Source organism: Lygodium microphyllum, chromosome 13 (genome assembly GCF_053477565.2).
Source record: "Lygodium microphyllum isolate KBCC chromosome 13, Lygodium_microphyllum_v1.1.10, whole genome shotgun sequence".
NCBI classification, from domain to species: domain Eukaryota; kingdom Viridiplantae; phylum Streptophyta; class Polypodiopsida; order Schizaeales; family Lygodiaceae; genus Lygodium; species Lygodium microphyllum.
The window spans coordinates 128,746,697-128,768,992 of NC_141147.1; the positions used below are offsets into that span (position 1 = coordinate 128,746,697).

Sequence of the window (22,296 nt, forward strand, 5' to 3'; positions counted from 1 at the left end):
CTACTCCTCATTGGGCGGTCATCCCCTTTTAACATGACCGGCCATTGGCCTAGGTCCTCTTTTCCTATTTCCTTCCTATCCTTCTTGCTTCTTCTCCACTGCCCGTCTATCTTTACAATTTGCACAGGAGAGAGCCTGGAACTCTTTTACAAGATTTCAGGGTGCGCCTTTGTATTTTAAAATGCACCTTTCCCCTTTTGCATTTGCCTTGGACTTTTAAGGTTGCCCTTGCGCTTTTGGCCTTTTCTCCTCTTCTTTCTTCAATCAGGCTACCTTTTTTCCACCTTTGCCCTGCGTCTTTTTTATTTCCTTTTGCTTTCTTCGTGTTGGGGTTAACACCTAGGGAGAGTATGAGAAAGTTCATCAGATTGAATGATATCTCAATGGTTTCCCATTGTGGTTAGGAGAATTCTCATGGATTTTATGGCCTTCAAGTAGCTCATAGACCTAAAGTCTTGTAGTCATATTATCAAGATGATTTTTTGGCTGGAGTTGGACTAGAGCTCCTAAGTCATAATGAGCCCATTGGGTGGGGTGAGAAAGGAAAGAGGTAGGAATAAAATAAGGTGCACTTAGCTTTAGATCCAAGTATATAGCCATTGGTATGGTATAAAGTTTGAGGAGTAGCTTCATTTCCAATGTATGATCTTATCTCGAATTTCCAATATTTAGTGTTCTGGCAATCTATCCATTAATGACTACTATGGATTGAATATTATTGAAGCTCTTGGATCTATTAAAGTGCTAGTTGATAATGATGATATAATGGCTGCATGTTTGGATAGCTTGGGTGAGGAGTACAAGAAATTTCGAACCTCCATCAACATAAGAGACACCATCCCTGATTTTGCAAATCTAATATCTATGTTGATATTAGAAGATAAAAATTTGGGACTTGCTACATCTTCATCACAAAGCAACAATAGTTTAGAATAGGGGCTCTATTCTAATGCAAGGAGAGGTAGAGGTCATGGTAATAGAGGTTGTGGTGGTGGCTATTATGGGAAAAATCAAGGATAGTCTCTCACATGAGTAGTCATATATAGGTGGTAGCGGCCACTCTTGAGGCACAGGGAGCCATGGAGGATGTGGCAGACATAATGTAAATTACGATAACATACAATGTTGTAATTGTGGTCTAAAAGGCCATATTTCATATGATTGTTTAGAAAAAAGAAGTGGAAATAACTGAAACGGGGGAAGATAGCATAAAAATTATGCATTTACTAGTAATCAAGTTGATAATGAGAAGTTCACTAGCACGTGTACGTGTGCATGCGCGCACGTGTATGTGTGTATTTGTGTGTTGTAAGAAGAAAATGATATCACCAGTTGCATGATAATGGAATAGAAATTTGCTTGGGAGGCCTTCTCCAATGCATGTGATCTCACGGATTTGGCCATGCTACTTGCAAATGGTGTCCCCCTATCCTTCACTTGGCACAACAAACATTGGGGGTCAACCTAGAGGGCAATGAGGCTTGATTGCTTTTATGTCTCCCTAGGTGGTTAGTGGTTGGCTAAGCGACCATCATATTTGGCCCTACTAGAGGTAACTTTGTCTGATCATCTCCCCACTTTGCTAAACTTTAGGATCATCATTATAGGTGAGAGCTACAAAGACACTCCCCCATTCCACTTCAATACATCATTCCTAAGTGATACGAAGTTCATGGCTAAAGTTAGGGAATCTTGGGAGGCAACTAGAGATTGCACGATCACTTCTGATTTTTTATGGAAGAAGTGTCTGGATGCTCTCACTGAAGCAATCCGTTAGGTACAGGAATGATAATAGCCACTGTCTTGGCTCAACAGTCTACTCTAGAAGTACTATAGGCAACCCCATTAGATTTCTATCTTTAGCACTTCCTAGTGGACATGGAGTTGTATATGAAGGCCCAAGAAGCTCTTGTAGTCCAATCTGCCAAGGTCCAACTTAAAAGGCAATGGCAAGTGATTGTGGATGCACCCTACAAGTTTTTCTTTGATTCCTTCAAGTTGAAGCATCAAAGGGAATTGATTACAATAGTGGAGGATCAAAGCCATTTGCTACACATTGATGAAGTCACAATCACCTGAATCTTTGAGCAACATCTTGTAGCAATAGTTGGCTCTAAGTTGCCAAATGTAGAAAATTATGATGAGCACCTCAAGGAGTTCCTTCATGATGTCATGATCCCAGTTCCTCTTGAAGAGGCCCTCCTTTTGAAACACCCTTCCTCTTCAGAAGAAATTGAATTTACTCTCTTCTCCATGAAACATGGCAAGGCACTTGGCCTTGATGGGTTTTCGGTAGAGGTATTCTAAACCTTGTGGGATTGTCATGGCAATGACTTGGTGGTCATGCTAAACCATCTTAGATCTTCGAGCATGATGCTCAATTCTTTTAACCATGGCATGATGAACCTCACTTCACAGTCTCCTCTTCACAGGTTTATCAGAGGGATATTGGTTGCTTTGCAGTTTGTCCTACATTCTCAGGCTTTGGTGGGCACACTATTCACCAATGTTTTAGCTATAATCAACATAAATGGTAACTTCTCTAAGCCATTCCAGCTTAGAAGGTTCATCTACCAAGGATTCAAGATGGTACCATCAAAAGCCTTTTTCTCCCATATGCATATATGATGGCAACTCAATTCTTTGCAGATGACAACATTTCCATTGTTGTTGCAGGGAAGGAGTCAATATATGGTCTTTTGGAGGTTCATTCTGAATTTGCTATTTTTTCTACCTCACTTATAAAGCAATCCAAAATAGAGTTGATTCTACTTTCATGGAAGGAGCCTATTGACTAACTGAAAGATTATGGTTTCAAGGTGGTTCACTACCTAGGCACCCCGATAGATTTTAGCTTGACACTTAAACACAGGTTTGACCGGTATAAGAAGAAGCTCCAAGCCAACGTCAATGAGAGGTGGGATGTCCCCTTATCCTTTGTTGGCACAATCATAGTACTTAAGAGTGTTTAAACTTCTACCATTGTCTATATGGCATCCCACTTAAGTTTTGTTAAGTCATTCTAGCTTCAAGTGGAGAAGTGATTCAAACAATTTTAGTTGTCTCAGAAAAAGGAATCTTTGCAATCACGTAAATAGTCATTCAAGTAATTGCATGCCATAAAATTGTAAGTGATTGGATAAATGAGGCATGTAGAATAGCCAAGCTTACTAGGGGCCTTACATGAGGTCAGTATTAAGGTCTAATAGACATATAAACTCTAGCTATTTGTACCTCTCGGCCATTTGAAAAAAGCCTATTTTTTTAAAATTAATCTTACAATAGCTCCAAAGGCTCTTGCTTGCTCCATCTTTCTCTTGTGTATGGATGAAAGTGAGGAAGAGAGTGTGAGAAGTGTGTTAACTAGTTTCTCATTTTCATCTTCTCTTTATGTCATAAAGCATGGTCAAATTTTTGAGCACTCATTCATGATGCAAGTGGATATAATGGTTGTACGACCTATTAGGATCTATTAATGGATGAATATGATAATCTTCAAAACCTAGGATCTCTCTTTACAACCTGGGCTTCCTTGAATGAACTATCATGATCTAATGAATGAATTAGTGGAAGCCTTGAAAGAAAATAGTTAATCTAACCTTTGCCACCTAGATACATTTGCAAGGTATAATGGCTCCTACAACCTCTCCTCCTAGCACCAATCAAAATGCGGGTCATGTGCATCATCACCAACTTCCTAATGATTTTGAAAGGACTCAAGGTTTTTCCCTTGCTCACTCATCACAATGGAAGTAAAGTTATCGTAGAACTTTATTTTTCACTTAGCATGAAGCTACCGCAAAGCAACATCACCATGGAAGCAAAATTATCATACAACATTTATTTTTCTCACTTTTTGCACCCCCCCCCCCCCCCGAAATATCATGCCAACCTACCATGCAGTGGAATCACACCATCACCTAAAGCTATGGTGAAGCAACACTACGATGATAACATGGCAACATGGTTTTCTTGGCTTCTTTCTCCCCTACATACAAGAGTTATAGATGATAAGATTCTCCCTCATCTTTTTTCTACTAACTCTCTCTCCCCCATTTTCTCTCACTTCATTTCTCTCTCCACACACACACACATGCGTTTTCCCTCTTTCTTTTTTACACATATAAACACGCATGCATGCAGACACACACACACACACACACACTCTCTCTCTCTCTCCCTCTCTCTCATTTTTTTCTTCTTCCTCTCTCTCTCTCTCAACCCCCTCTCTCTAAACCCCCCCTCAATCTTTGCCTTTTAAATTTTTTTTCCTTTTCCCCCCCTCTCTCTCTAATTTTTAAAAAATTGAATGTTAGATCAAACGTTAGCTCTCTCTCTCTCTCTCTCATTTTTTAAATTGAAGGTTAGTCTCTCCCTTTCCCTCCCTCTCTCCCTCCCTCTCTCTCTCTCTCTCTCAAATTTTTAAAATATGACTAGTTGAAGGTTAATTCTCTCTCTTTTCCCATAACTTTTGTTTAGATGAAAGGCTAGTTTTGGAGAGAGAGAGAGAGAGAGAGAGAGAGAGAGGAGGAGGAGGAGGAGGAGGAGGAGGAGTAGGAGTAGGAGTAGGAGTAGGAGTAGGAGTAGGAGGAGTAGGAGTAGGAGTGGGAGTGGGAGTGGGAGTGGGAGTGGGAGTGGGAGTGGGAGTGGTAGTGGTAGTGGTAGTGGTAGTGGTAGTGGTAGTGGTAGTGGTAGTAGTAGTAGTAGAAGTAGAAGTAGTAGAAGTAGAAGAAAATCTGAATAGGAGAAGAAGAAGAAGAAGAAGAAGAAGAAGAAGAAGTAGAAGAAGAAAATCTGAATATAGTTTATGGGTTGTCAAATTTATGTGATGTGAAAATTGCTCCATATACATTAGTGAGTGCCACATCCCCATGTATTGCATTTTGGTGCATTCATTCAATATTGTATTTGTCTAAGTTGGTTAAGCTTTCTAAGTTTGGTTTTTATTTCTTATGCCAACGTTGCACGAACCCTTTTGCTACATGAAACATGCTTTTGAGAACTTGGTGGAAACATGCTTTGACAACTTGGTGGAAACCATCGGAAGCACCAAGAGAATCTAGGCTTGGAGCATCCAATGAGATATCAAGGGAGGTAGGTAATCCACATGACACATTGACAATGTCATGACAATATTAGTTTTCGTATTTGTTTGTGAAGCTTAAAAACTTTCTTGGAGAGCACCTTGGGGAAATTAGATGTTCTCTTACAAGAATAGCCACAAAGTTTCAAATACTTTTGCTCACATCCGAGCATGATAACTAAAGAGCAAGAATGTAAAGGGCAATGGCCAAAAGCTCTAGCCTCTATGGCCAAATTGCATGTGCCGTCGATCGATCATTCGATGTGCAACAATGGGAAGGGAGGGCATTAATGGTGTGTAGAGTTCCAGTTCGATGTGGGTAGCTAGCTAGCTGTCAAATCTTGACCTTGCTTTTCCATCCTCTCAAGACCCCTCAAGCAATGCATTTCAGTGAGTAGAATCTCTTTTCCTGGTGGAGTCTAAAAGGCAAAAATGCTACCTTCATCTTCCTTGTCTAGCATCTCCGCTCCTTCCTTGTGCAAAAATTGCTCTTGGAGAGGCATCTGGTACGTTTTATTGACGTCCCCGGCCGGTGATGTCGGAAAGCTGGATGTTCTTCCTTTGAGCAGACTCTCAGAGGAGAACAGACTCTCTCTCGAGCGTGGAAGCCTTCGTTCTCAGAAGAGAACAGACTCTCTCTCGAGCGCTGCCTGTATCGCTCCCACGGCCTTCAACCTCAGGGCCTTTCCATAACGCGGTTATGCTGCCTTAGCTCGGACGAGAAGCAGCGTGGAGCCTTCCTCCTCAAAAACACGCGCTCTTTTATCAGTCCCATGGTTAACCTCAGGCTCTCGCCGTAGGCGCAGGTACGCTCCATTCTCATGTCCAGTCTGCATTCCACTACGTTTCCTTTTTATATGCATTCACATAATAGTTGTGTATGCTTATCCTCATCTTTGCTTCAATAGTATGACGCTGTTCTGCCTTCGCATAATACTGCAGGCTCTGCGTCGAGCCTTTCCTTTCCAGCAGTTGTGTTCGTTCATCTCGTTATTTGCTGCAAGTCCTTTTCGATTATTTTGACAAGAAGTTCTTATAGCGCGAAAGAGAGGACTGGTTGTAAAATTGCCAACTTTCAGTCATTGCGGTGTGGCCGGTTCAGTAGGAGATCAGGCAACATTACAGTGCCGACTTTGTGAACGAGCACGTAATCATAATTTGGAAAAGGACCTGTTCATGTGAGCACAAAGGTTTGCGTTCTTCATCTTAGCAAACCTTGGAAAGAGCAGTTTCAGGTTGCAATGGTTATTTTTGTGTGGCATTATGGAGGGTAATGGACTTTTGTTATTTCTCAGCTTTATGATGGCATCTGATGATATGCGCACGTCCAAAATTTCGGTTTGGTGGGATATTGAAAATTGCCCCGTTCCACGCAATGTTGACCCCCATCTAATAGCTCAAAATGTTAGCTCGGCACTGCATCAAGCGAACTTGAAGGGTCCTGTTACAATTGATGCGTTTGGTGATACAAAACATCTGGAGCAGAAGACGTTGGAGGCACTTTCCAGTACAGGCATAACAATCAACCACATCCCGAGTGGTCTCTTTTTCTAACCGTTCTCTTATATTGTCTTACACTACTAGCAACCAAAGCAGATCTAACAAAATTTTGGAAAAGCTTGTTTGTAATTTATAACTAAGTGATTGATATCTTCTTGCTTTATGGTTTAGTATGTATTAGGACTATTTGAATGAGAGGAGGAGGAATATGTGAATGAACGTTAGAAAATAGAAGAGCAAAAATGAAGTTGGCCTATATCATATGTCATAGTATGTGAATAAAGTGAGGGTGCTAGGAATGCAAAGATTGAAGACGGGAAAGAGTGTGACTAAAGAATACAAGATGCCAATGTGACAAGCTACCCCATGATAGATATATGATTAGAATTTAAAATGACACAAGATGTATTTGAGGCTCAAATAATGTAGGGCTTGCCCAAAACGACCCTAACCACAAAATAGGTAAAGTGGACCAAAATGAACCTACATGACCACAATTCGATAGAGCTCCTAACGTTTCTCATTGACTTGATGACACAAGATGTGTCCAAGCTCAAATAACATAGGGTGGGCCCGAAATGACACTGACAACAAAAATAGTAAAATTGAAATAGTAAAGTTGGACCAAGATGACCATTGTTGGAATGAGCTCCTAATGTCTGTCATTGACTTAGTGGAGGGTCCAAAACCAAGAGATAATTGTGGCCATGAACACTCCCTCTCACAACATAATATTCTTGATATTGGCCAGGCAACTTTGATTGTTACAGTGAAAAATGGTGTGCTCTTGTTGAAGAAAGCCAATCTCAGTCAATATCTTAATCAAATATCATCTTTGGTTGTAGAACAAGCAATTCTATACTCCATATTTGAAAAAGAAAGAGTGATGGTTGGTTATTGCTTGGTACTCCAAACAATAGCACTATGTTTAGACTAAAATAGAAACTTGTAGTGGATGTGTGAGTGTCTTAAGTAGCTTGCTAAATTTGAATCAATGCAACTTGGTAGAGAGCCTCCCCTTGCCATACATAATTTCATTTCTCGGGGTGCTCTACAAGTCTTAAAAACTAGCAACCCTTTCCAATGGAATTAAGAGGCATCTATATGAAAGAACTCAAAATGATGTATAGAAAACATTGGGTATGAATAAGCCAAATCGGGGACTCAACCAATCTCTTGTATGTTTTGACATTTATCATAGCACTTGTTGAGAAACCAAGTCATTCAGCAAATTTCCCCTCCTTCACTCCTATTTTGGTTTCCATTTAAAGCCCCAAAAAAGGCTTTATTTGGATCATTATTTAGTGTTCCGGTGCCACCCAAGAGAGCTGGGGCACCACTCGAGAGACTTCAATGAGTACCACTCGAGATAGTTTGCACTATAAAAAGGCACAGACTTCCCTCATTCATCATCCCCTATTCATTCCTTCTAACACTATGTCATTCTCTTCCATATTCGTCTCTCCTTTCTCCCTCCTCTCCATTGCCGTTCATACCTCAGGGTGTGTGAGGAGGACAATGGTTTGAGGCTTTTGCATCCATGTCCGCATGGTGCTTTGCAGCCTACATCATCTGGCATCAACCCTTCTCATCTGGTGTCATCATCAAGCTTTGTTTGCAGCAGTTTCAAGCCACCTATAGCAGTCGCTTGTCTTTAGCCACTTACACGGAGAGATCTTCTTAAGATATTCTTGCGCTTTCTTCTGCAATTGGTTGTCATGTGGTCGCCTTCATAGCAACCATCATCTCATTGGGATTTCAACATATCCTTCATCTTTGACACTTCCCGAGGATTGCATTTTGCTCCCTCTACAATTGGCTGTCCTTTCCCTAACCATTCAACATTACCTTCGATATCTATTGCTAGAGGATTGCATTTCGCTCCCTTCATTGTGTAGATTCCTTACAGGTGATGCTACCTGATCGTACGGGATGGTGCAATTATCAAAGCTTCGACTTTGGTGTATCAACTTGATTCACTTAGCATGACTCAGTGATTCATTGTTCATCATCATCTTCTTTTGTGTTTCTCCTCTCTCCCAGCGTTTGCCATACACGTGCTTAAAAGACACGTTGTAGAAGGAAGCAGTCAATTTGTTGATACCAAGCTGAAAGTGCCTACTTCATGCCATTGAAGACTTTCCGCAAGCAGTCAACAGGATCATGTGATCCTAGGTCATTGAAACTTGGTGGTTGGTCAACTCAAATCTTCTTGAGGGACAGCATTTAGCAAGAATGGCATCACATCCACTGTGTAGATAACCCACTTGTGATGCTATGATGAAACCTTGTGGTCTCTTCACATCCATTCCATAGATAAGCTACTTGTGATGCTATGACGAAACCACCTAGTTGCTTTACAAAAGATCCTCTTGAAGGATACCATTTAGGAATGTTGGCTTTGCATCCATTTGGTTGATAGGGCACATGTGATGGGAAGCCAATGCCATGATCATCCAAGTGGTAGTCATCCGAATGATCGATAGGCCATGGTTTGATCAAATCCTAGCTTTTGGGAAAATCCTCTTAGAAGAAGCCTAGATTTGTGTTTGTCCAAGGTCTATTACCCTTGTACTTGGTCCTATAGATCCATATGACCCCAATCACCATTCTTCATAGAGCACAAAACCAAATTATTAGGCTGATTCTGTTTCGGGAATCGAGATTGTCTTGCATGGGGTGTTGCCATCTATCATGTGATAGAACCTCCTCAATAGAAGTAGGCATCATATCCTTCATAATCTTGTGCATAAAGGCATAATTGACACTAGTTGACCCAACATGTTTGTCCAAGGTCTATTACCCTTGTACTTGGTCCTATAGATCCATATGACCCCAATCACCATTCTTCATAGAGCACAAAACCAAATTATTAGGCTGATTCTGTTTCGGGAATCGAGATTGTCTTGCATGGGGTGTTGCCATCTATCATGTGATAGAACCTCCTCAATAGAAGTAGGCATCATATCCTTCATAATCTTGTGCATAAAGGCATAATTGACACTAGTTGACCCAACATATTGTAGGTTAGTGGAGTGTAGTGTACTTCAAGGGTGTGAAGAAATACTCGAGCATAGAAGGTAAAGGTTGAGTGTACGACAAAACACAAAGTGATAAACAGTAGAACTGAGATGTGAAGAGTAGCTTGGAGATAATGAAGAATGAATCAATGCTCAAAGCAATGAACACAATGCAAGAGTAAATACAAGACCTGCAACTCCCATACCTCAGAATGGACTGGGGCAGAGATGAGCTGGAGATTGTCTCATACTTTGAATGGATCCCAAATTGCAGTAGGCAGTCTTCATGCAGTGACCAACTGCTGTAAATGCTTGGAAACAACAGTGAGGCTATAGTGTCCCAAATACGCTGGGCCGAGGCAGAAGAATGCTCTGATGAAGTTGGCAGCAAACAATGCAGTAGTCGTCAGCTCCTGGAGGTAGTGTGTGATCAGGGTGGCAGCTATAGGCAGAAAATGCAGGTGGCAGCAGAAACAATGACATCAGCAGCTGTACGGCAAGGCTGATCAGCAAACACAGTCTTGGTAGCAATTGCTTGGCAGTGAATAATGGCAGGGCTGATCAGCAAACAGTCCTGTTTTTGTGCTGCATGATCATTTTGCCTCTTCCTTATGCATTTTGGGATTTGCTGCACCCGCTTGAACTATTTCAAGCTTGCTCCAACTACTGCATACTAGCTCGTGGTCATCTCTGTGATGCTGAAAGCTCTCTTCTTGTAAGGTAAGGTAAGCTTTAGTTGTGAACGTTCAGCTTGTTTTCTTGCAGATAGACCTGAATTTTTGCAATTTTCAGACAATTTATACACTATTTCAGGATCTTGTCTTGTTTGTTTGATGTTTGGGCAGCTTGCAACCAACATTAGCATGGCCCCCGATCCTAATTGCTGTCATGTAAACTCTTATAAACTCGTATGAGGGGTTAGGTGGCCTAGACCCAAACTAACATCAAGCACCCACAAGTACCTATCTAGCATAAATTTATGCAACTTTTGCCAATGTCACCCAGCTCTCACTTGGAGTACTTAGGCCATGATTGTGACTTAATTGGTGTGCACTTCACATGTGAATCTCACATGTACACAACTAGGGGGCCCCGATCTTCTCGATCATTTAGAGTGAGAATGTGGCTCTAAACATCGATCTTTGCGACAAGCTGATTGATGGGACCACCTGTTGCAAGAGGACTAATGGTCTCCTCATCTGGATCATCAAACTTGTTAAATTGGTGATCCATAACTCTTCAAAAGAACCTACAAACACATATGAATATTATGTGTTTTGGAGTTGGGCTGCCCAAACGAAAGAGAAATCAGCTATATCTTGCAAAAAGAAATTGAAAATGCCTTGCACAATTTGTAGAAGGCTTGAACAAGGTAGAAAATTTCCGTTGTTTGCGACAAGTTTGCTCTAAACAGTAAGCTGAGGGTGGTCTTCCCCTTCGTAGAATCTTGGAGTCCTCGCTTTGGCAATGATACCATGTGAAAGTGTGCAATGGAAGAGGAACACGAACATGGAGACAGAAGGGAAGAGAAAGACGACAATAAAAGAAGAGAATTGAAGAAGAAAATCTGCATTGAACTCCAAAAGAATGCTGAATACAAAAGTGGACTGATCAGTTCCTACATGCAGCCCAAAGCACTAGTAAGGCCATTGGATTAGGTTGATGATGAAGGAGGGAAGGGTGAAATGCAAAAAATGGAAGAATTGAAAAGAGGAAGGTAGCACCAGAAGATGAAGGAGTGCTCTAAACATTGAAGTGTGTTGAATATCTACAAAAGAATGACGACCAGCCGATTGGGGGGCAGCTACAAATAACTAAATCTGCCCAAAATTGACTGATTGCATACATCCAAGGCCAAAAAATGCTGACGGACTTGATAGTCATCAAAATAATAATAAAGAAATGTTGATTGCCGATGTATAGCTGGTTGCCCTCATCTTGGCTAGTGTGAATGCAGTCCAAATCCACTGAAAGAGAAATGCAGAAGCTGGAAAACAGCTATCCAATTTGAACATACCTAAAATCAACTAAAAAAGAAATTCATGCTTTAGACAGAGCTGCCTCCTCCGTCAAAGCACATGACAGACCAGGTTTCAGAGCTCCTAATGTTCACATCTACCTTAGATTGAGGGTCATAGGCAAGAGATGATTGTGCAAATTATACATTGACTGGTAACAAATATGCCCCAAAAAGTGGATCTGATGCAAAAAGAACTCACTTTTCTTGTCATTAGTAACCCTCTGATGTTACATAGATCATTGAACACTATTCTTGAATGTTTTCTATGTTCCTCATCATTCTTTGATACACTATTATGGAAGGGACTCCCCCTCACCAAGGGAATGTCTATTCTCCTTATTTGAAGAAGGCTCCCCCTCGGATGGTTGAGTGTCCTGAGAAGACTCCTGAGGGGGGGAGGGTGAAGGGTTGGAAGAACTCAACAAAGATGTAGTCATATCCACCAAAGATGGAAGGGAAGCCAAGGTAGAGGGTAAAGAAGGAGGAGGAATAGGAGAGGGAGGAGCTGAAGATGGAGGGGTGCTAAGAGGCAACTTGAAAGGAAGAAGAGGCATTGAAGGTGAGGGAGGGTTAGTCAACAACAAAGTATCACTTGGAAGAGAACCATCAATCGTATCCTCAAAGACCACAGCCTCATCGAAGATCGCATCCCTGCTCACCTCAATCTTCCATGTCATTAGGTTGTAGAGCTGATATCCCTTCATGGTGGCGCTATAGCCCACGAAGATAAGCTCCCTCGACTTCGAGTCGAGCTTCGTCTTCCTCTTCTTCTTGTCCACATGGACAAATGCATCACATCCGAAGATGCGAAAATGAGATTGGTTGTGGATGTGAACTGCATTAGCCACCGCCTCACCCCAAAGAGAATGAGAAAGACTTCTATGCTCCAGCATCGAACGGGCAATCCCCAGTATGGTCCGATTCGCGCGCTTCACCACACCATCTCCGATGGGGTGTTCGAATGGGAATAATCCACCTGGATGTTGTGTCCCTACAAAACTCCGACTCCAAAATTAGGAGTACGCCTCGGTCTTGTACTCTAGAAATCAAGGCCACATACAACGACTGAAGTTGTCAACAATCAGCATCAAATACATAGCCTTCCCAAGGGTTGTGCCCATAGGTCTGCAAAAATCGGGATGCACCAACTTCAGTGGTGAAGAAGTCCTCCTAGAGGCAACGTGTGGGTGAGGTTGCCTATGTTGCTTGCCCCTCAAGCAACTAGGGCATAAAATGTGAAGAGGAGAGAAATCATGAAGTCCCTCCACCATTGTCTTTCGAGAAGCCCATTGTGTCGCATTAAGATGAATATGCCCATAACGAGCATACCAAAGCAAGCCAAGCTCGTGGGAAGATCGCACAGCTAAGGTTGTGAGTTTGTAGAGCCCACCCTCCCGTGTACCTGTCCAAAGAGGTGCACCTGTAGAAGCATCCTCCATGGTAACTGCATCCTGGGTAAAAGTGACTCGGGTACATGGTTGTGTAAGACCATGGACAAACAACAATAGGTTAAAGCCCAAATAGAGTACATAAAGAACTTTGGCAGAAGAAGACTACTTGTTAGGGAATAAAGGTAAGTCTCCATGCCCCGAATAGGAACAATAGAGTTGTCACCAATGGTGACTGTGCCCCCTCTAGAATGGATGTCCTAAAGCCAATCCTTCCTGAAGGTCATGTGAGAAGAAGCGCCACTATCCACGAGCCAAGGTTTCTCTTGAGTGGTAGAAGCAAGGGCTATGTCCTCCTCAATAAATTCATGCACAAAGACAGGCTTTGTCGTGGCTAGCTTGCCTTCGAATCTTTCTCCTTGGGCTTCAAATGGGGGTACTTCTACAAACACTTGCTCTCGAGATGAGTGCCCTTTCCATAGTGTGCGTAGTTGGGCTTCTTCTCCTTCAAGTCCTTCGTGTCCTCTTCCTTCTTGTCCTTGCACAAAGACAGACTCTGTTGTGGCTAGGGTTGTCTTCGAATCTTTCTCCTTGGGCTTCAAATGGGGGTACTTCTGCCAACACTTGTTCTCGAGATGAGTGCCCTTTCCATAGTGTGGGCACTTGGGCTTCTTCTCCTTCAAATCCTTTGTGTCCTCTTCCTTCTTGTCCTTGGCCTTCTCCTTTTGCTGCTGCTTCTTCTTGCCACCTGTACATGTAGTAATAGCCTTGGTGGAGCCAAAACCATTGGCCCCCACCTCTCTGGGTTGCTCGTCATGCTCCAAGACAAGTGATGAAAGCTCCTCCCATAAGAGTTTCTCACGGGTTCTTGAGGTGATGAGGCTAGTGTAGAAAACATGAAACCGGGGAGACGGCAGCTGAGTCAGGAGCATCATTGCCATATCCTCGAAAGGGATCGTGATGTGCTCCTTCATGAAAGAAGAATCATCAAGATTGAGCATCCGCAATTTCTTCTCAAGGGAAATCTTGTGGGCAAACGTCTTGTCTTGATACAAAGACGCAAGCTTCTTCCACACTTCTGCCATGGTGTGCAACTTGCGAACATGTACAAGAACAGAATCCCATAGACTCATGAAGAGAAAGGATTGAGCTGGAGAGTTGAGCCGATCCAATAAGGCTGCACGGTCCATGGAGACCCCATCATCAGGGTCCTCCTTGGGATAAGCAATGGGTGAGGAAACAAGCTCCCATAGGTTGAAGGTGTTGAGGATACACTCCACCTTACAAGACCATAATGAATAGTTGGAACCATCCAATTTGTCTTCCTTGGGTAAAGAAGGGAGTATAAGCACCTGAATAGAGGGAATCAGAGAAGGCATGCAAACATCCAATGGAGGCTTCTTTGACGGAGCCTTCACTGTAGATGGATCCCTTTGAGATACATGGACAAAGGAAGGGCGGGTTTGAGGAGACTCCTCCTGTCGTCGATCATGAAACTTCCGATATTCACGTCTTTGCTCAGACGAGTGTTGAGAAAGGAGCTCCTCCTCCAAGTCATCAAAGCTTGTGAATTTGTAAGACATCTTTCAAATTTGCAATCACCAAGCAATCGGCAATACAAGACAGAAAGAGAATGTGCTGACTATATAAAAACTATAGCCAACCACCATGGATGCTGCCACCTTGGCCCAGGAGATACCGCTTACAACCAAATGCAATGCTAGATGAGGTCATCTCCTCCTAAGGATACCGCGTGCAGCCAAACGTAATGTCTGATGTGGTTGCCTCAGCTGCATTTGAAGGTGGAAGGTTGGGGGTTGATGGCTGGTGTCCTCTCTAAGAAATCTCTCTTCCGTGCTCTCAGGTAGGCAATGATACCATATGAGAGTGTGCAATGCGAGAGAGAGAGAGAGAGAGAGAGAGAGAGAGAGAGAGAGTGGAAAATGAAAAAAGAAATAGTGCATTGACTGAAATGAATATTGAATATAATGATGTGGACTGATCAGTCCCTGCACGCAGTCAGGAGCGTCAGTGAGGGCACCAAATTAGGTTGAAATGAATGGTAGCACCAATGTTGGAGAGGAATGGGACATAGAGTGCTGAAATCTGCAGAAGAGAGTGCATGAGTGACGGGGGGGGGGGGGGCTTCTATATATAGTCCCAACCCCCCAAATCTGGTTGACTTGCTGGCAGCCAGCCAAAATTGGCTGACCACCCCTAAATCTGGCCGACCTACAGAAAATGCCCTAAAATGGGCTGCCTGCCACCTAAAAAGGAAATGCAAACACACACAAATGCTGAATGAATTGACAGAGCTCCTCTGTCTTCTGCTAGACTCTGACATGAGATCACAACTAGGAGATGATAGACTGACTGACATGCTAAAATAGGTAGGCTAACAGAAACAATGCTGAAGCTTCAGTAAGAAGCACATGGAAAGTTCACCTCTACCTTTACTTGCCTCAAAACCTCCACTAGGTTCTAGGTTTTTTTCCATCTTGAGCATTGTGATACTTTATACTTTCACATTGTTGCAATTCCAACTTAACTAATAGGTAACATTGTATCCGATTGACTAGCCCCTTATGTATACGTGACATGCTAGGAGCACCAAATGCATTAGGAAACATTCTTATTTGCATACTTTGGACTAGTGTAATGTGATTATGCATGGGAATTTGCGTGCTACCAGTCTCCTCTCTATGCCTTTGTTGCCCTCTTTATGGGGTACAATAAGTGCATAAATCGAGAATCTTTTGCCAATTGCATAAGCATTTCAGCTAATACTCTTAGCTAATCTTTAAAGCATTCATCAAATTTCTCTCCATCTCTAGGTTGTCAATTTCTAAAGGCCTAGAAGGACCCACTTTTTGGTCTAAACCAACATTATCAGCTTATTGCCCATGCTATGTACCTTGTCGAAGATCAAACATTACATTTCTCCCAATACTTTGTGAATTTTTCAGATTGGGAGGCTTTGTCATTGCTTGATTCCATCTCACTATCTAAATACATTCTTATTGTTATGCTCAACTGAATACAATTTCAGCACTAGAGCAAAGCTTTTGACCTTTAATCAAGTACCTTGGGGAGTCGATGGTATCCTTGCAATGGAACCATGAAACTAGCCTTTCTCCTTGGATAGGGTTGTAAATAACTTGATTAAGCACTAATTACGACGAGTAACCAAATCACATAAATTGAAATGCATACTTTACCACTTTAATCTTGGACAATGGATAACTAGTTGTTGGTGCCCCTTGTAGTATCTCTTTGACTTTTATCGCATATGGATGGAGTACAACTGAGATCCTTTTATCTCTTTTGCTAATCCAAGTGCCTCTTGCTGGTAGAACTAACCAGCAAGCCTCCAAACCAATTTGCCTCTTGGTTTGCTTGGGGATTGGCCGTCACCCTACTCCTTGAAAGACAAATTAAGCCCCAAATCCGATATGGGCTGGCTGGCCTCTTGAATCTCCCTGAAATTCTTTAATTTCAATTGTTGGAATTCAAGTCCTAGGCCCTCAATTCGGAGCACATATCTCGAGGTGGCTGTCAAACCCTAATTTTTGTTGTAAATTAGGGTTAAAAATTTATAGCAAAGATTTCCCAATATCTCGACCTTTGATGACTCAAATGGTTGGATTTTTTTGAGATAACTTGAGGGATGACTGTAGGATGAGAGAGAATTCTGTAGAGAGGGAAATGTTAGAGTTTTATCGCAAGAAAGGCCGGAAAATTGCTACTACCTTGCTCAAACAGCCATTAAAGTTGTTACCTATAGCTTAGGACTGCCAGAAAGGCTGTTGCCCTGTCCTCTATGCTATTACTTGCACTAGAAGGAGCTTGAGCTGCTGCCACCTACACTTTGAGGGCTCCAAATTGCTGTTGCCTGTTGTAGGGCTGGTTCTCGGTAGCTGCAAATCACAATAGTAGCATCTCCTTGCTCTCTAACAACCTCCTTCCCTCTCACAATGGTTGGAATAGACTTCCACTTGCCCCCCAGAAACATTTTTCCCACTTGCATGGGCAAGTTTTGCCAAATGGTAACCTTTTAATCCCATTTTTCAACATTATCTAGTACATAAATTGGCTAAGCCAATTTGTCTTCCAAGTATCCTTGAGCAGTTATTAGCCCTTAGATTGGCATTAATTAATTAATTATACCTAATCTCTAATATCATCATTGACATTAGTGGCCAATAAATTGGTCTAGGCCAAAATCTTACACAGGGTACCACCTAGTACCTATCAGACATAGCTTATCACAACTTTTGCCTTTGTTCATCAATTGATATTTCGGGGTCTTGGGTCCCGCAACTATGAACTAATTAATGTGCATGTCACGTGCAAGTCACTTTTGCATGTTTGAATAACTTTTAATCAAATGCTAAGCAGAACAATAAAATTTCACATCCTCATGATAGTTGGTCAAGTCATATAAGGTGAAATTGTACAGCATCTTTATTGTCACTGATTAGCAGTCCACCATGACCTCCCATTACCATTAAGGGAAGCTCTCATGCTGCATGCACTCTCTTGTACAGTGAAATGGTTTTTAAGATGTTTTGATGAGGGGGATTGAAGTGGTGAGCATGATATGTGAGCTTAAATTTGGTCATTTAATAAATGTAGAATAAAATGAAGGACAAGGCGAATACTTAGTAGGTTCTGTTTCAGAACATTACTATGGCTTAACAATTTGCATGGTTGCTTCATAGTTCTTTTCCAGCATTAAATCAAGGCAACTGGTTTACCTACAATGTTGCAATACATGCATGAAGCAATGAAACAATTGAGCCTTTCTAGTTTGGCTAGCTTCTTTGGTTTTTGTGTTTTGATGGTGAAAGCAGCAGTTCTCATCTCAAATGCTAACAATCTGCAGTGTGCTTCATAGAATTTTTTACTAAATCAAATCAAGGCAACTGCTTATCATGCAGAGTTGTACTACATGCATGCAGCAATTAAACCATTGAACCTTTCTAGTTTAGCCACCGTCTGTGGTTTTTATATCTTGTAGTCAAAGCAGCAGTTCACATCTCAAATCTTGTGCATTGTTTCACTTTGCACCAGGTAACAAGGATGCAGCTGATAAAGCTATTTTGGTGGCCATGTTATTCTGGGCGTTAGACAATCCACCTCCAGCTCATTTTCTTCTAATTTCAGGTGATGGTGATTTTGCTAACGCTTTGCATCGCCTCCGAATGAAAAGATACAACGTTCTTCTAGCTCGACCAGATCAACCCATCAAACCTGCGCTCCTTGGAGCTGCTACAAGTGTTTGGTACTGGACAAGCATAGCAAAAGGACTTCTATCTTCCTTAGAACATTTAGACGCTAAGGATGGACCTGTTTCAAAGTCTCATTCAGTGATGAAGCCATCTGACAAGAGAGAGGTTTCTAGGATTGAACCTACTTATTTTTCCAGGTTAGATAATTCCTTTGATTTGAATGACCTTGTTCCTGATGAGAAGAAGCATGTAGAGGGAATCTGTCGGGAAGTTGACATGCATACGGATCGAAGTGTATACTCACCTTCACCTAAAAGCTTGTCCGATCAGGAATTAAATCTGCAAGAAGATATGCCTTCTTCCTTTCCATATTCTGGTCCTCGACACGGAGCAGATCCCAACACAAGGTTCCTGAAGCCAACTGATACACAGCTGAATTTTCCAGGGAGGTTGCAATCCAGCTCTCTAACGGGTCAAGGAGCCGTGTATCCATCATCTCATGACCTTTCGAATGGACATGTTGCTAATCTTCACACTGAGGAGCCTGAACGAACTGTAAGGAACATTGCAGAAGATCATAAGTCATCAGTGGACTTAGTCAGGAAGGCTTTGCGAATCCTGAGCCAGGATGGGCTTTCACCTACAGAGGTGAACTTGCAAGAATGCATGTGCTTCTGGGACAAGAAGCTCAAAGAGGCCAATGCCTTGCAGATGCTGCAGCTAGCAGTAAAACGGGGGGATATTGTGGAATTGAAAAATGGACCTGGAGGTTTGAGGATGTTTCTCCCATTGAACTGCAGACTTTGGGACTGTACCAACGTAGAGGATATGCATCACAAGTACCCAGTTGAGGTGTGGATGGACTTGCACCAGTTTCTATGTTCTGCTGATACTTGTCGAATGTTGCTCGAGTCCCAAAGCAAGTAAGTAGATTGAATGTTTGTGCTGATACACATTTTCCATGTTTTATTTGGGAATTGAAGGAGCGCAACTGTATAATTTTCTTCAGATATGAAGCAGCACAAATTCTGAAGAACAATGGGCTACCAGGGATACAATGCCTCTCTGTGGCTGAAATCATTCACCTCCTGAATCAGGCCATCAGGAAGAAGTGGCTGAGACTTGACGGAACAGAGTGGCCTTGCGTGTGTACCAATCTAGATATAGCCACCAATTATTATAGAATTAGAAGTAAACCAGATGTCTATAGTGCTAAACGAAATTGTGTTGGAGGCAAGCCAAGGAAACCTGTTACCTGTCTTACAGTATCTGAAAAGCTTCAGAAATTAAGGGCTTGGCTCCTTGAAACCTCAAGTTCAGTGGTCAACTATGACGTATCTGGGATACGCAAGGACTTTGAATCTGACACTGGTATTTACCTTGATCCCAGCGAATTTGGTTGTTCAAGGTTCAATGAGCTTCTTGCTAAGTTCTCTGACATTGTGTGTACTAAAGAAGTAAGGAAAGGGCTACTTGTGCTGTGCCCTGTAAAACACAATGGAATTTCCAAGCTTCCCTTTAAGGCTGTGGACAAGAAAGTGGTGGTAGATGTCCATTGTGACAGATCTAAACAGGCCAAAGGCATTGTAAGACCCACCACAAATCCCGTTTTAGAGAGGCTCAAGGCATGGCTTATTGAAGTCCCGAGCCTCAACACTGGCTATGATATTTCCTTGATAAAGAGGGATTTCCTACGGGATACTGGCATTACTCTGGATCCTGAATCTTTAGGCTATTCTAAGATCAAGGATATTGTTTGTGAGTTCTCAGACCTTATTCGGATGGAAAGTCCGAGTAAAGGAAATTGTTTACTCTATCGGAGTGTGAAGGGTCATGTTCCACAAGTAGTCTCTTCCTGCAAGAGTGAGCCAGCTAAGCAGTGGAAACCAGTACAACAGGAGCAAAAGAAAACTGCAGAAGTCAAATAATAGGAAGTAAACCATGGAGTGGAAAGTGGAAAGCTACAGCCTGCAATGCTGTGAGCACTGCAAAATAAGGTCCTGAACAAGAAGTTGGACCTTACGAACTTTCTGTAATTTATTTTGCTGCAATAGAAGATGCAGCTCAGACACAAGGCACAACTATATATGGATCGAGGTTTGGTAACATATGCGAAATCACATAAACTCAGCATTCACTGATGGAGTCATTGAAAGGCTCACAAATGCTTCACCAAGTTTCTTGTGTAATCACTCATTTCCTGCCACTCTCATAAAGTGCAACACAGAAGACATGCATCATAGAGGCACGCACTTCAGCCAAATTAAGCTTTCGTGGAATAAAAGATAAAACTAAGTTCGATAGTGGATATCTAGGCATGCCTTGTCTAGTACTAGACGAAATTAAAAAATATACTTTATGCAGAAGAAGACTAGCATTTACTTCAAAGTTATTTGTAAAACCTTGTCATTCGCTATGACTTCAACCATTGTCCATATAAGGAGGCCAAATGCATTCCATTTGTTCAATATCATGAGTTATCCACCAATCATAACATTCGTTGCTTCTAGAACAAATTACAACACTCAAGTTTCTAGCATTCCATGCCTAGTGTGTGCTACAAGCTATCTCCAAGGATTTGACACTCATTTAAGAGGGGATAAATATTGACCTGATTCCAAAAAAACAAACAAATAGCAATTGCCTTAAAAATTAACTTTTAAAAGTAGTAAGTGATGACCACAATTGGAAGTAGCAACGAGCGACTAAGGCTGGGTTTGTAAATAGTGGAGTAATTCTTAGAGACATTTAAGGCCTTGGGCATTTGTTAAAATTGTATCCTTATTCATTACTTAGGCTTCAAGTTTAGGTTATTATATTTAATATAGTTGTAAGGTATTTGCAATATGTGAAAAGTAGTCATTGTAAAATTTAATCATTGGATTCACTCTTGTGCAAATTGTATAAACCTACAACTAGAACTAAAATATCTAGCACACTTGTACACACTAAACGTCTTGTAGGCTAAATATGAAAATCTTATGCATGCATTTCAATATTCTGTGGGTAGGTTACTAGGGCTTAGTCTAAACATCGAGCATTATAAGGGGACATAAGAGATTAAACATGAAAAGCTGGATATAAGAGACCAATCAGAGAGTCGACAAGGTTGAGAGTCCTTCCCCGAAAGTAAACCCTATGTGTGTAATGTGTAAAAATCTTTTGTTCTATCAGCTTGCACCTTCATAACTTGAGATTGAGGGAGAGGATGAGGGAAAGAGTGATATGGAGTGAGGGACTAGTTAGAGAGAAGCCCTTTCTCTCTTCTTGCTTTCTTTTCTTCTTTCCTTCTCACTTCCATACTTGAGAGGTTAAAAGGTCAAGTGAGAGAGGGAGAGTGTAAGAGAGTGAGGGAGAGATTGATGGGAGAAACTATCTCCATCTTCTTCTTCTTGCCCTTTGTTTCTCTATTCTCTTCTCTTAGCTAGGAGTGATGACATCTTGGGGATCGAAGGAGTAATGTTGGCTTTAGAAGTGTATCACTTAAATCTTGAGGCCATCAACACTCTCTCGTCCATTCGGATTACAATGCTAGAAAGATAAGTGTGGTGAATCTAGTAAAACTCATGAGTGGCATGGCTTAATTTTGTTTCATGGCAACATAGTGGATGAAGCATAATAGGTTGGAGCTAGAGTACAAGCTAGTTGTGTGAGGTATATCATACATTGGGAGTTGAACCCTTGAAAGAATAAGAGCTTCACCAATATTTCATTATTGGGCATAAAAACAAGTATATAAAAAAGCCTCAAAATCATGTTGCAGTAAGAGAATCTTAATGAAGTGATGAAGTCCCTTGTGTCCTAGTTTCATGAAGAATCTCTTAAGATTTGAGTGATATCTTGAAAAATCTTGCGAACAACTTGTGAGAAGCATGAAGGGAGAAGCTCGAGTGAGAGCACAAGCAAGCGAAAGCAAGAGCAAGTGTAAAGAAGCTCAACATATAGCCAAGCAAGATGAATACATAACTGACAACACACTGACAAAGATACGTGTCGGTTCAAAACATGAATCAAATCAACCCACTAGGCAATAATTGCATCCAAAGAGCATATA

General features: G+C 41.7%; 1 protein-coding gene across 1 annotated transcript; it reads left to right on the forward strand.

Annotated features, from left to right (window-relative positions):
- The first annotated feature begins 5,343 nt into the window (after window positions 1–5,343).
- LOC148027197 (uncharacterized) lies at window positions 5,344–20,247 on the forward strand. Its single transcript, XM_087691735.1, has 5 exons — window positions 5,344–5,889; window positions 6,026–6,273; window positions 6,379–6,623; window positions 18,085–19,165; window positions 19,252–20,247. The coding sequence occupies exons 3-5, from the start codon at window positions 6,383–6,385 to the stop codon at window positions 20,168–20,170; spliced, it is 2,241 nt and encodes a 746-aa protein (XP_087547861.1). The 5' UTR covers window positions 5,344–5,889; window positions 6,026–6,273; window positions 6,379–6,382; the 3' UTR covers window positions 20,171–20,247.
- Window positions 20,248–22,296: the final 2,049 nt, after the last annotated feature.